This window comes from Podarcis melisellensis (genome assembly GCF_964234715.1).
Source record: "Podarcis melisellensis genome assembly, chromosome: 4".
Lineage (NCBI taxonomy): Eukaryota > Metazoa > Chordata > Lepidosauria > Squamata > Lacertidae > Podarcis > Podarcis melisellensis.
Window position 1 is genome coordinate 41,402,219 of NC_138531.1, and position 15,172 is coordinate 41,417,390.

General features: G+C 38.5%; 1 protein-coding gene and 1 long non-coding RNA gene across 6 annotated transcripts in view; one reads left to right on the top strand and one right to left on the bottom strand.

Moving 5' to 3' along the window:
* Nucleotides 1-15,172, top strand: part of CNKSR2 (connector enhancer of kinase suppressor of Ras 2) — a 240,891-nt gene that overhangs the window by 113,716 nt on the left and 112,003 nt on the right. For all 5 annotated transcript variants that reach the window (XM_081909170.1, XM_081909169.1, XM_081909171.1 and 2 more), the window contains one exon: nucleotides 8,238-8,401. In XM_081909170.1, coding sequence (XP_081765296.1) covers nucleotides 8,238-8,401 — 164 coding nt within the window. The remainder of the gene's footprint in view (nucleotides 1-8,237; nucleotides 8,402-15,172) is intronic.
* Nucleotides 1,491-14,724, bottom strand: LOC309368879. Its single transcript, XR_014167943.1, has 3 exons — nucleotides 14,643-14,724; nucleotides 11,196-11,244; nucleotides 1,491-2,009 (listed from the first exon to the last, which is right to left on the bottom strand). It is a non-coding gene; the product is annotated as an uncharacterized lncRNA (long non-coding RNA).

Here is a 15,172-nt window from a genome sequence, read left to right on the forward strand (position 1 = left end):
TCTGATTATTTTCTGCCATTCTATGTAGGCTTCTAAATGTGATGGAATGTGGCTCAGAGTAACAAAGTATGCACACAATGCACAGGTATGTTGTAGCAGCACACACTATTTTCACAAATTCCAATGTGTGTATCAGTGCAAGCTGTGTGTACGGATTACAGTGGACCCCAATAAATTTATTGAATTGGGTTTCAGTAATTTTTCTGGATACACCCTGACATACATTGCAACTGAATCCGTCATAAATATTGTCCTTGAATTGAGAGGCATAGCATCTTAACATATTGCTTCTGATATCAAATATAGACTTTTTTGGGTGGGATTATATGCATATTTAATCCCACACCCAAATTGAGGGGTGAAATTACATTGACCCATGGTGCAGTGAGGTACAGAAGGGCTCAAATGAACATTTTGTCCCTGGACTATCAGAATCTTTAAAAGAGCCTGCCTTTGTTTGTAAGGGCTGACCTTATTATGTATCTTAATAAATAAATCAAGCCAGGTATTTAATGTCTTGCTCTCTTGTTCTTCAATATTGAATGCATGAAGAACATGACAGTAGGGAATGTAATGATGGAAATGTCAACATTTGGCCTGAAGCAATAAGAAAACATGCATGAATGACTCCAGACTATTTTATAACACTTTGTAATTTATAATTAACATAGGTGTGATGCTTATTTCCTACATATGAATGGCTGGGGAGTAACTTTCATAAATTTTAAGTATTGTGCCATCATAAATCTAGCAAGAGCACTGGTACTTGTCCCCCCTCCCCAATCTTTCCTATTTTTGATTTTAGGATTAAGTTATTGGACTAGATGGACTAACAATTAACTGAAATATGTGCTTATCACTATGCTGTTTTGTGATACAAGAGATTTGAAACTTCTGATACCCAACCTTGAAATATTATTTGATTGAGCTATGGAGGAGGGTAAGGTATTAATAGTCTCCCAGAGAAACCACCTGTTGCTGAAATAGTTTTGCAGCTGATATCTTGTGTTGTGGAAATTACTTCAGTGCCAGTATATTACTGCAAAGTGGTTCTACACAGCTATCAAACATGTATATTGAAGGTACATGACAACATGAGTGGAAGTTAACATGATAGGGAGGACAGTTTGGATAATGATAATTGTAAGTGGAAATGATGCCCTTGACAGATGTGAGCTATGTGTATGTCATTCATCAGTGTAGTTATGGAGTAACTGAGGGAGCTTCAAATCATTTTCTAAAGTCTGATAAGTTATACATTCTGTTTTGAAGTGATGATTAAATGCATATTGTCAGGAATTATTTAGATTTTTGTTTAATTTTTTTGTCTGTGTTCATTTTCTGTAAGACGAATATAGATCACATGTGATATTCTTCATATTAGTAAGAAAGGATATTAGCATATTTTTAGATATACTTAATAGAAAAAGTGTATTTGAACTGTTATTGCAATTAGCAAATTGTAATTTTCAGGTAACAAAAAAACAGGATCAATTCAGCTATTGCATTGCTTTATAGTAGTTATTGTTCCAAAGCAATCTGGGTTTACTGTGTTTTCCTAGCTATCCACTGATCCAGTCCTTCACCTGAATTAATCTACCTTTGAGCTAGCTGAAATAGTAGTCTCTGTTGTGGTTGTGTAGTTTGGAGCAGAAAAAATGGGGAGAGGAACAATGGCATTTGGCATTTGACTCTCAGAAAGAAGTGATCTGGCAGGCTTGGAAAATTGGCCTTAGGAAAGGGGCCTTCCTCCTTAATAGAACCTTGGAGGATAGGGGAAAGAGAACATGACTCTTGCTGCCAGTTGGCTCTCAACAAAATGATCTGTGGAGAAGAGACTTAAAGAGGTGTGATTTGGCATTTGCAGTGATAATTTGTTCTTCCAATGACTATCAGTCGAGCTGAGAAAGAACAGGAATAGTGTTCATAAATATGTTGTCTTTTCACAGTATTATTCTGTGTGGTTATTATTTGTATTGTCTTCCATAAACCTAGTCCATTGATTGGGCCTACAAATAAAACAAACACATGAGATTTATTATAAGCTTCAAATAGCCCCAATCAGGTTTCGGTTTTGTTATAAAGAACCCAGCTGCTTCTGTTATGATTATTATTTGCTTAGCTTTGTATCTAGTTGCTTGCATAGACCTAAAACTCATATATTTGCTTTGTGTGTCAGCTAACTTCTAACACACACCTACCGTATACTAAATGCTACTGATATAGTTTGCTATTACTATTTAACATATTACTTAAAGTATATGCTTGTTAACAAATAATATATAAGAACAGAAATATTGCTCTAAAAACTATGGTCAGCATACGTTAGGTGAAGTTTTCAACATTAATAAGCAAACAACAGATTTGGCACAAACTGATAAGCAGCAGAAAACCACTCTTTTGGCCATTGTTTAACATGCAAAACTAAGCTGGGATGGTTGGAAGAAACACTTGGGGATAAACAAACAAACATTAGCACAATACTCACAATAAAAATACAGTAACAATTCCAGAAGTTATTGGTTTTACTTAATATAAAATTTCACATGGTGTTCATTGTTTCATCTGGCACTTCCTTTCCTCAGCAACAGGTCTGGCAACTGTTACAGATACATTGTATACAAATCATATATGTATGTTTATTGATGTTCAGCAAATAATACTATTGAATAGAAAAGTGAAGAAGTATAGATAAATACATCAGCTTTATAGAATGAGACTAAAACCTTTGGCCTCCCACTTAAGAACAACCCTGCAATGATCAATACCCAATGCAGGCTATGGGGCAGGGTGTGGGCTTCTTCCCCTGGACAATGTTAACTAATTTGAGGAAAACATAACTGCCATGTCATTTTTCTTTCGCATGCCCAAATTCTCAGCTTCAAATTGAGATATTTTACATGAGGAGCCAGGGCTGAACAAAACTGCTGCTTGAAATGTCTAAGAATGGGCATTGGGTCAGTAAATTTGGAAGGCTGTTAGTTTCCTAAAGTATCTGTGTATTGAGCATACTATTCACAAGATATGTTGGATTTTCAAAACAACCCTATGACACAGGATACAAGGCATTTGGGCTGTTTTACACTTTAACTATTTTTACTATTTGAGGAAACAATGTTAAGCACAATAATATTTTAAACTAATATATTGATTACCTTATATAATGATGGTTTTCCCCAACAATTATCAAAATCTTGCAAATCTTAATGAAGCTGGTCATACTACAAAGCTAACTGCTATGTTTGCAGTGCTTAGTAATAGTAAATGTTAATGCTATTAATAATTTTATTTCTACATACTTATATATAAGAATATATAAGAGGTGTTCCACCTCCCTAGCTAGACATATTTGGAATGTGTCAGTATCATACCTCAATTCTATACATCATCAGAAGTAACTCCCACTACTTCAGTGGGTCTTAATCACAAGTGAGTGTGCATAGAATTGCATCCTTAGCTTTGTATACAAACGCTTTGAGATTCTGGGAATTTCAACAATTATGTAAGTTTCCTGTATAGTTCTTAATTTTTTTTCCAGATTTCCATGCAATTTTGTATGTCTGCTATATATTTTGCCCATCTGTCTGTTCTCCATGCATTTGAATGCCTTTTGTGATATGGTTTCCAAACTTAGTGTGACAATTCCCAAAGTGGAGAAGCCAATTTTTGTCTATGTTTGATTAACATTGTGTACCATTTTGAATTAAGATGGTGGACTGAAATGTTCCAAACTGCAGCAATTTTGATGCCTATGGAGTTAGCATGGCCTATTTGATGTGATGGTTGCTAAGATCAATGAGTGCGTTTTTGGCCTGTGTTTGGACAGGCAGCATTTTGAATCAAGATGGTGGACTGATCCATTCTAAACAGCACTGATTTGGATGCCTCTGAATATATTGTCACCCAATTTGGCAAGACTGTTACTGAGATCAGGAAGCAGCCCTTGGTTTACTTTTAGAAATGGTTGGACCCCATTTTGAATCAAGATGGCAGAACAAACTGTTCCAAACCATGCTGATTTGGATATCAATTAATATATTTTTCCTGAGTTTCTTGTGACATCATACAGTTTGGTCTGACAGTTACAAACTGCACCAATTTGGATGTTTCTGACAATATTGGTGCCCAATTTGGCATGATGGCTCCTAGAAGGAGGTTTGGGTCTATGTTTGGAAACCGCCAGGCACTGTTTTTGAATTGCTGGTTATAACATTTAGTACCTGTGTATGAACTAAAATTGGAACTTTGCTCATGTACATGATTTTTTCTTAGGTGATTGAACATTTTCATTTGAACTAAATCTTTCCATGTTAAAAACACTTCCAAAGTATGATCCACATGTATCATTTAAGATGCCCCGTATAATTCTTTTAAAATAAATCAATTATTGTGTGTTCATATGCTTTTTTTTTGGTCATATGATTTTTTGGGGGGGGTGTCTAAAGGCCTCCTTGATTTTGAAAGAAACAGCACTCATTTACTTATTCAGTGACTTTAATTTTTGAAAGCGAGTGGCTAACCCCTAAGATGCTATAACCTAATATGGCTGGCTCATACAAGGATTCTGAAAGATAATAAAATTATTACATGACTTGATCTTTAGAATATTTTCAACATTTATATCTGCCGGTACATGTGTGTAACTTGATTTTTCTCATCACCGCCCTGCCCAGGAAGTGTGTGAGAGAGGTAGGTAGGCTAAGGACTAAGACAATGATGACTAGCTAGACATGAAATATTGTTTGCACAGCTGTATCTTGGAAATGACCAAATCGTTAAACAACTTACTGGGGGGAAGTGAACAGAGACTCTTATTATGTTCAACCATGAAATTGCTCAACAGTGCTTGTCCTGTTATAAAGTCATTGCATATGTTGCTAGGTCAAAACCCTTACCCTTATTTTCCTATTGCTTTCAGAAATAATTGATACTTAGCTCTCTTATCGTAAAGCAATTGTTTCATGGAAGAAATAAATTTCTATTCCAGTGATGCATTGTAATTGTAACATTACCATCAAATTATTATATTAAAATCACACTAGTTTTGACATAAGATCAAGAACAATCTGTCCCACCTGACTGCATTTTGCAGTTGTTGAAATAGGACTTCAATGCAGTAATTAAATCATGAGCATCAAAAGAGCTTTAATATTTAGTAAAAAAAAAAAAAGATGATAAAATGTTGTTAATTTAAGGCACTAACTTATTCAAAATGACAGCTATTATTTTACTTGCAATTATTTAACACTTGCTTGTAGAACAGATGTCTTAGGATTTAATGCATGTCTCAAGTATTATGTTTTGATGAATAAAATTTGTCTTTGACCTAAAAATATAGTTAAGATGCTTTATTCAGCACACATGCAAATCTGAATTCCATAAACTGGTTATAGGTGCAACAGCTTTCTGACATCTTAAGGCTGTATATCATTGTTGGTAACCACAGTACACTTATTATGCAAAATGCCTTTGTGTAATGCTTGTGGTGTGCCTTTTCTCACCACTGATATAGTTATGTCATCATATGGGGCCACATTACACTCTTCCAGGAGGGGTCTGATGCTAATATGGAAATACCACCTACTTGATTCTAGGCCACCAACCTTGATGATAGCTGAGTGGTAGATAATACTCCCTGCACGAATAAGGCCCTGAAAATTTTTTTAAGGCCCTGTATGAGGTGCAGCATCAGAACTCATAATCTTGGGGCAGTGGCTGGGAATCTAGGAGGTTCCACTACTGATAGTACCCTGAGCCCAGTCTTGGCTGGGGAGTGTGGGGTATAAATAAAATTATTATTATTATTATTATTATTATTATTATTATTATTACCCAGGCTCCCATGAACCCTCCTGTTTAATTTCTAACAGTGCCCTGGAGCATCTGTTGTAGTGCCAGCCATAATGCTCTGGAGTGATGCTGTGTTGGGCACTCCAGATAGTTGGATGATATCTAAATGATGGCTCTGAAATACCACCACTCATGAGGGCAGCATTGCAGCCAGCTGCCAAGTAAGGCCTTGCTGGCTTGCCTGTAGGGGCACTGGGTCAAAGGCCCTCTTAAGCCTGAAATCGGACCTGCTTGGTATAATGTTCTTGCATACTAACCATGTCCACTTGGTTTCAGGTGTGTGTATCTCATGTGGCAATGTAGAGCCAAGAAAGTTCAGATAGTATTGGCCAAAAGTATGATAAATGTATTTGTGATTTTTTGATCCTCATACTGGGATCAGGAAGGCTTATTTCCCCTTTTAATGCTGATAATCTGTGACAAACTCACAGGGTGTTGGAATTAATAATGGATTCATGTCAGCAAATTTGGTTTGGCAGGGATTTTTTTTCTATGGGGTGGATGGGAAAATAACATTGGGCAGTTTCCTACTACTGTGGATTTGAACACTTTTTGAATAGTCTTGTAGTTATTTGTGTTGCTTGGACATCCTCCAGTTGTGCATTTGCTGCATACTGCTCTATATTTGTAGCATGTCTTCTCCAGCTGGTGCCCTCCAGATGTTTTTGATTACAACTTCTGTCACCCATGACCATAGGCCATGATGGCAGTGGCTGATGGGAATTATGGCCTAGAACATCTGGAGGGCACCAGGTTGAGGAAAGTTGACATAGTTTAATTAATGTTGAACTGAAATTGGGATTGCTCACTCCCCAAAGCTATAGAAGCACATTCTTGATAAGGCAAGCTACATACTTGGTGTGAACATAACAACTGTGTGAAGAGGGTCTGCTGCCTTTAATGTGGCATTTGCTCTTTGAAGCAAGCAACCTTCACATTTTGCATCATCCCATCCCTCTTGACAACGGACGCTACCAAACATTTAAGATTACGTCAACCAGTCTGTGTTCTGTTTTCAGTGGATATTTTCAGATTTGAAAGCAATGTTTGAGAGATTTCTTTAGTACGTATGTCAGAAAGATTTCTGGTATCAAATATGAAGAAAACATGCCAAATTTTTCTTTATTATATTTTACATAATGGCCATTCGTTATATAATGCTCAGACCATATTCTTTTATTTTCTTGTAGTTCTTTGTGTCAAAGTTTACTTTTATTCCAAAGATTCCAACCTTTTTCATACTGTGGGTTCTGTTTTAATAGTTTACTGTTTAGCATGAAGGCCGAGTTACCTCAAGTGCAAATCACTTTATTTTTTAGCAATTCAGCAGTTCTAGTACCCAGAGGCCCAAGCTTTAGGTTGAATAACAACATTTGTGACTGTGTGGTAAATTCAGCTAAAATTGTGAGGTTCACCTGAAGACCAGCATTAAAAGACTTACATAATACTAAGTAGTATTATCATTGAACCACAATTATATCATTTTAAAAGTGAAAAAAGTGCCGAACATGCATAAAATTATGCTCTTATTTGTATAGTCAAGTGTCATGCGTGCCTTTGTATGGGACTGGTGTTTGCATGGTGTTCTGGCTGAAGAATTGACAAGGATTTAAAACAGAATTGAGAAATGACAATGAAACCTGCATTAAATGAGCTAATATGTTGTGATGAAAGTGAGCATGGTACAAGGAATGAGAAAACATAGGCCAGGTGCAGACGAACTTAACATTACTGACCTCTTAACCATATTTAGCAGGGACTGGGCAATGGGTTTGAGCCTTCATTTTCTTCATTCCTTATTGTTTCTGTGTAAATTCTACTGTAAATTCTAATACTGTACAGTGATACCTCGGGTTACATACGCTTTGGGTTACATATGCTTCAGGTTACAGACGCCTCTAACCCAGAAATAGTACCTCGGGTTAAGAACTATGCTTCAGGATGAGAACAGAAATCATGTTGCAGCGGCGCGGCGGCAGCAGGAGGCCCCATTAGCTAAAGTGGTGCTTCAGGTTAAGAACAGTTTCAGGTTAAGAACAGACGTCCAGAACAAATTGAGTGCTTAACCCGAGGTACCACTGTAGTCAGTATTAACATTGCTGAAAGTTAGTTTGAAACTAGGGTTTAAAGGTATGTGGCTTTAAGGTGAATATGTGTGAGAACAAATTAGTAGACTACTGCTTCAATGAAGCTAAAGAATTTTATACAAGAATTTTGATGCCAACCATTTCCCTCCATATTCATCTAAATGTTCAAATCTCTGTTGATCAGTTTGTGAAACATTTTGCCTAAATTATTCAGTCTAATATAGATTTCCCCTTATTTCATCTATACAGAAAAATAATTCTTTCTTCCCTTCACACATTTTTTGTTTGTTTTTGTTTTAGGTCTCGATGATTGTTTGCAGCAGTATATCAAGAATTTTGAGAGAGAAAAGATTGGTGGAGATCAGTTGCTACGTATCACTCATCAAGAACTGGAGGATCTAGGGGTTACTCGAATTGGTCATCAAGAACTCATCTTAGAAGCAGTTGACTTGCTCTGTGCATTGGTAAATGTCTTTGTGATAGATTGTTGGGTGGCAAGAGAGACAATTTTTGTCAGGATTTTTTTTTTTCAGTTTGAATGCCACAAATGTTCTTTAAATTATTACATCAATCTAGAATTTTAATCACATCAGTTTCAATGTGCCAGTTTCTTACAGTATTACAAAACTGAATTTTAATTGAGGAGGCTAGTCAGCATGATGAGAATTGATCTGTGATATCTCTCAGGATTCGGTGTTATTGCCAGTGCTGTTTAAAAGAACTCTGAGCACGTGTTTTGCATTTTCAAGAGTTGCACTAGAACCTGCAGTTGCCTTAAGAGAAAATTGGTTTTGTATAGAGTTTATTTCGGGGACTTTTCAAGACTGCTTATGATTACATCATGTTTAGAAAAAGCATTTTACTAGTACACAGAGTCTATCAATTACTTCACATATTTTTGAACTGAGCCTGCAGTTAAAAACGAATTATGTATTTGAATACCTGGTTAAAATTAAAAGGGAGAGGTAAGGGGTGAGGAGGTGGAGAGACAAGATATGGGAGCTGTTTTGCTGCAGGTGGCTCTGCGCCGTGAGTTTGGGGGCGAGGTGCTGAGGTGGCCGGCCGGCTCCGCCCTCCTGCATGCCTGGGGTTGGTGTAGGGTCATAGAGAGGCCCACCCAGTGCACGCTGCTTACACCACGAGGTGCCCAATGCCTGGTTTGTTGCGCTGGGCTCCTTACGTTTCCTGTTTTCTTTTCCTGAGCAAAGGTTGCCGGGCAGATCTTTGCACTCTGGTGCTGCATATGCTTATGACAGCCCTGGTTGCATTTGAGGTCTAGCTGGTAGGTAATAAATTCAAGGGACTTAAGAGTTTACATTACAATTATGCAAACAATAGGAGAGGAGTATGGAATACGGAGCAGGACGCGGGTGGCGCTGTGGGTTAAACCACTGTGCCGCTTGGGCCTGCTGAACGAAAGGTCGGCGGTTCAAATCCCTGCGACAGAGTGAGCTTCCATTGTTCGGTCCCAGCTCCTGCTAACCTAGCAGTTCAAAAGCACACAGTGCAAGTAGATAAATTGGTACCGCTCTCTTGAGAAGGTAAACGGTGTTGCCGTGCGCTGCTCTGGTTTCGTCAGAAGCGGCTTAGTCATGCTGGCCACATGACCCAGAAAAACTGTCTGCAGAAGCGGACAAACGCCGGCTCCCTCGGCCTTTAAAGCAAGGTGAGCGCCGCAACCCCTGAGTCGTTCACGACTGGACTTGTCAGGGGTCCCTTTACCTTTTTATGGAATATGGAGCAAAAAGTAACAAAAATCTGGCCACCTTGGGAGGTCCCACCCCTCCCGAAAAGCTGGGTTGTTGTTGTTGGCACTCATCTGTCTCGAGAGACAATGGAGTATACCTTCTGGGGGTGAAGTTAAACTGCTGCATTAGCAGCACCAAAGTGTCCTCCCCGGTGACCAGATCTGCCCCATTCAGCCTTGCTGGTGTGGTCCAAAGGAAAGCAGAGCAATATGTTTGGCACCAGCTTGGCTGTAAGAGTTGCCAGAAGAAAGTGTACAAGGTGCCATCCAACTGTCTTAGGGTCTCCACTCCATATTTGTGTAGGGTTTAGTACTTAGCCTTTTCTTCTCCTGAAGATACCCTGCAAATCAGTGGAGGTTTAGGATCAGAGTTTTTCTTCTAGATGAGCTACCTTTTCAGGTTGATGAACACCATCTACATCTAAGGTGGAGAAACCACCTTATTAACTGTTGGGCCCACTACTGGTCTTGTCACTCAATCTGCTGGAGCCTGTCTTCACCTGCAGTGGAAGTCCCTAACTCATTGAGGGTTTGAGAGCCTTTGACTACCCTCACCTGCTTTAGCCGGCCAAACAAAGCTATTCCTGGGGTGTCACCGCTGTCACATGCTGACAGGTTATGGGAGCCACAGGTGAGTGCTGAGTGCAGGTTGAGAACCAAAGGTGGACAGAGTACGCCAGAAGGTGCACAAAGTGTCCCCCAGCAGAGATAGTACCCCTCCCTAAACACCCCAGACATAAGACTGACAGCACATTTACAGTTGTACCTTGGAAGTCAAACAGAATCTGTTCCAAAAGTCTGTTCAACTTCCAAAACTTTCGGAAGCCAAAGTGCAGTTTCTCATTGGCTGCAGGAAGCTCCTGCAGCCAGTCTAAAGCTGCAGAAGCTTTGCCAGACATTCGACTTCCGAAAACCATTCAAAAACCAGAGCAATCACTTCTGGGTTTCGATCATTCGGGAGCCGAGGCGTTCAGGATCCAAGGTACAACTGTATTTATTAATAAATAAAAAAGAATAAAATAATGTTGGTTCTCTTGTTCCACTAGAACTTCCTTCTGTTTTCCTTTTGTGCTGGAGTTGTGTTGAAAAATAGATTTAATTTCTAAATATTATTCTAAATTGTTAATTTATAACTGTATCACACATGCAAGACTTTACCTGAGGCACATTATGTTTTTTGCATGTGGAACTTCAAGCGCTGTTCAGAAAAAGCTATATTCGTTTCAGTTACACTGTTAAACTTGGATATTAAAAAAAATCTGGCCTTCATAACACCCTAGCTTCATAGCTCTTGGATTTTTAACTTTTTCTCCTTCTATTATAAGAGCAGAAATAGCAGCAGCACTCAGCTAATTGCTTCTGTAGATTTTATATATTAGGCTTCCTGAGTCCTACTCCCTGCTGTTGCTTTGCTTCTTAGATGTTTATAATAAAAACGATTGTGCTTTAAAAATCTGTTCTCATCCTTTGTACTTTTAGTAAAAGCAACATGCATACTGTATTATACTTACAAAATGTCACATTGCTCATGGCCTTTTCACATTTGCCTCAACGTTATACCTGCACAAAAGTAAAAGAATTATTCTGATCTCAGCAATAGATAGTTTCATAGTTGCCTGAGAATTTAGTAAAAAAAATATTAATTTTATAGGAGATCTACAGAAGTTGGATAAATTGGTATTGCAGTCCATTCCATAGATTGTGGAAAGAATTAAGTAAAGTAGCCACATGATTACCTTTCTGTTTTAATTATTTTAAAAGCCACAAGTGAACATGAACATGTATTTGTTCCCTTGAACAGACACTGTGGATAGAAACTGCATTCATACATTTAAGGATCTGACAACATTGTACACAGCTTGAGCTTTTAATACAGAAAAAAAGCAGAAGTGACAGTAGTAATAATATGCCTGCTTACTGATTTGGAACATAGCCTTCAGTTTCTAGTCAGTATTTTATTCAGTGAATCTATGTATCCTTAGCAGAATGCAGACCAGAATATAAATCATAGGTTAAAAAATGATGCAGCAGCAGGTGATGACTAGTTTTGCTAGCCCACTTGTGCAACAGCTGAATCCGTTTGGTTTCTTGCACTTGTGAAAGATGATGTGCAATTGCTTACATAAGAGCTTACATTTCAAGTTCGTTGGTCACATTTTTATAAGCATACATCCACACTATAATAGTGTGAGAGAGAAAGAGATAAAGAGAGAAATCAAACCTTAGTTGCATCATGTTTTTCTGTTTGTAATACTACTAAAGCTTCTGTTTCTAGTTTTTCCTCAGATTATATGTATAAGTATATGCATATGTGAGGAGATTTCTTGAAGAACCTTAGACTTGATTGCCATGACATGTTTTGGATCCTGAACATAACAGTTTTATTACATTCTACGTTGAAGCCCCAAGCTAAGAGTGCAGTTATACCTTTTCTAAATAAGTAAAGAATGTCTTCCACTCACTTGGTGGTCTGGACAATAAGAAAAGGGGTTTGGAAGGAACTGCATCAGGGAATAGGATCAATAGTCTTTTCTTAAAAGAAAGATTTGTCATACACAGCTGGAGTAGTGCCACATTGCTAACCTCTAAGAATCCTCTTTGAAAGGTTTCGACATAAGTGCCAATTCAGAGTGGCCATGTTAATTTGTTATAGCAAAATTCCAAGAGCACTGTGGAATCTTACTTATGTATAAATTCTGGCATGAACTTTCGTGGAGAAAAGTTTGCTTCTTCAGCAGCATGATGTGACTGCAAAAGCATTCAACGAAGGCCTAGGGCAGGGGTGGCTAACCTTTTTTGACTGCATTTGCTGTTCGCCAACCCTCTGAGAGCTGCATGTTAGTGACCAAAGTGAAAGTGAGCACTGCCAAAAATTAGTGTGTCTACCCTGAACCCACTGTCACTGGCATGCACTGCTAGCAGATATGCATTCAAACATGCCACACATACAGCACATGCTCCAGGGGGAATGGCTGTAGCTCAGTGGCAGAGCATCTATCTTTCATGCAGAAAGTCCCTGGCATCTCCAGGTGGGGCTAGGAATGCCCCGTGCCTCAAACCCTGGAGAGCTGCTGCTAGTCAACATAGAAAACACTGAGCTAGATAGAACAGTGGTCTAATTCAGTATAAGACTGTTCTCTCCCATCCCTTTCTCTCTCACACAACCCACCCCCCATAGCATACGTTCTCTTTGTCTGTCTTTGTCTCTCACATTCACACACAACAAACTCATCCCCACTTCAGCATTGAGCTTGATTTGACTCATTCTCCAACAAGCCCAGCCATCCTATGGGGAGGAGAGTCTATTTCATTGGCAATAGCACTCCAGTTGTGGAGCCGTCTATTGCCATTCAGCTGCTGCCTACTTAGACTGCCCGGGTTCTGAATTGGTTGTGCATGTAATGCATGGGGAAACATGGCCATGTCCTTTATAATATTTAACAGATGGATTGGTGATTACAATTTTAACTATATTTCACCTTTGGCGGTTTTTTTTTTGTTTTTTTTTTGCTTTTTGTATTTTAAACCATTGTGACCTGCCTCAAGATCACTGGGGTGTTTGGGGTTTTTTGTGGCGGTTGTTGCTGTTTGTTCTTTTAGTCTTTATTTTAGATCATGTTGTGCTTTATTTTGAAATTGGTTATGGATTTTTAATGTTTTATTTATTGCTTATGATAACTTTCGCTATGTTGTAGTTAGTTCTTTTCATGTTGTAAGCTGCCTTGAGCATGGTTTGAACTGTGGAAAGGTGGCATGCGAAGAAAATTATATATGTATTTATGTATGTATGTAATAGGATTAAAGGTGGCATATAAACAGTTCAAACTGTTTTTACTCAGAGAGAATTTTAATTGACTGTGGTAATTAATGGGCCTGGCAACCATTAGATAGTTATGATTTCACTTCCAATTAATGGACCTGGCTCCCAGTACATTTCTAAGCACAATTCAAAGTGTTTGTGCTGACCTTTAAAGCCCTAAATGGCCTCGGCCCAGTATACCTGAAGGAGCGTCTTCACCCCCATCATTCTGCCTAGACACTGAGGTCCAGCCTTCTGGTGGTTCCTTCACTGTGAGATGTGAGGTTACAGGGAACCAGGCAGAGGGCTGATTTGCTATTTTAAAGGCATCGTTTCCTGGGTAAAGAGACCTAGCATAACTATACATTATGTGGCATAAAGTGGAATGATAAGATGGAGACAATTTATTGTTATGGATTATTTAAAGGCTTCTTATTTTTTCTCACATAATCCGATAAAATTTTTTATTAGTTTTCAATTACAATCCAATAGTAGCCTCATTATAGCAGTACCAATTTATAATACAATTATTAATACCAATTGTTCAAGTACTGAATTATATAATTTAGATAAGGTGGCCCCCTACGTGCTAGAATTGATGGCTTGATTTTTTGCTTCATTTCTGCATTCCAGAATCTTATTAATTTCCATTACATTCTGGTCATAATAACAATCCCTTATACAACAACTGCAACTTCTATTCGTCTTGACACATTAAATGATTTATTTTTTTAAAAAAATTCTCACATGATCAGTCATCCACTTGCCATCTTGCTCAAGGGTAAGTTTCTTAGGCTTTTAATCAAAAACAAGGCTCAGCAACACATATTGCCTGATCTGAGCTCTCACTTGTGCTGAAGTCTGGAGAAAGAAACAGCAGGAGTCTTCCCCACTGTTTTTCTCATGTCCCCATTTCACAGCAAAATTTTGTCCGTGCCTGAAACTAATTTATGGATCCCTGCACAGGTACTGAGGACTGTGAAAGGCTTAAGGAGGAAACCCAACCATTCTGTCAAGTTGTTAGGCCGGATGTGCCTAAAGATAGCCATCCCCTCTCCCCACGCCAAAACTTGCTAGATGTGAGGTGTTATAATTCTTTTGAGCTGTCTGTATTTGTGAAAATTGATTAGTATTGGCTAAAGAAGCACCAGAAAGGCACCTATTTTGATACTGATGACACTGATGCCTGAGCAGAGATTTTGGAATGTTTCGGAGTTGAGAGCTAAAGCATAACGTCTCGTCATTAACTGTCAACTTTCACATCAACTGTCATGCATCTACCAACATTCTATTTCTCCTAAAGTTACTGTAACTAATAACACAGGGTAGTGGGGGCAGAAGTGACACGAGGTTTATTTTGGGGATTAATAAGGCAATAAATGGTTCCTAGCCCTGATGGGGTTTTTTTACCTCTACTATTTACCTCCACTGTACTTCTGAATACCAGTTGCTAAGAGTCCTACTGATGGGAAAGTTGTTGTTTTGCTCAATGCCTGCTTGTGGGTTTCCTCAGAAGCATATGTTTGGTCTCTGTGAGAAGTGGACATTGGACTAGGTGGGTCCACTGATCCAGCAGGGCTGTTTTTTGTTCATAATAGCTATAGCCTAGACTCCCTTTTGCCAGGTTAATCGGAATAAATTGTGAACACATATAATGAAGACTTACTCCCAGAGAGACACAATTTTTTT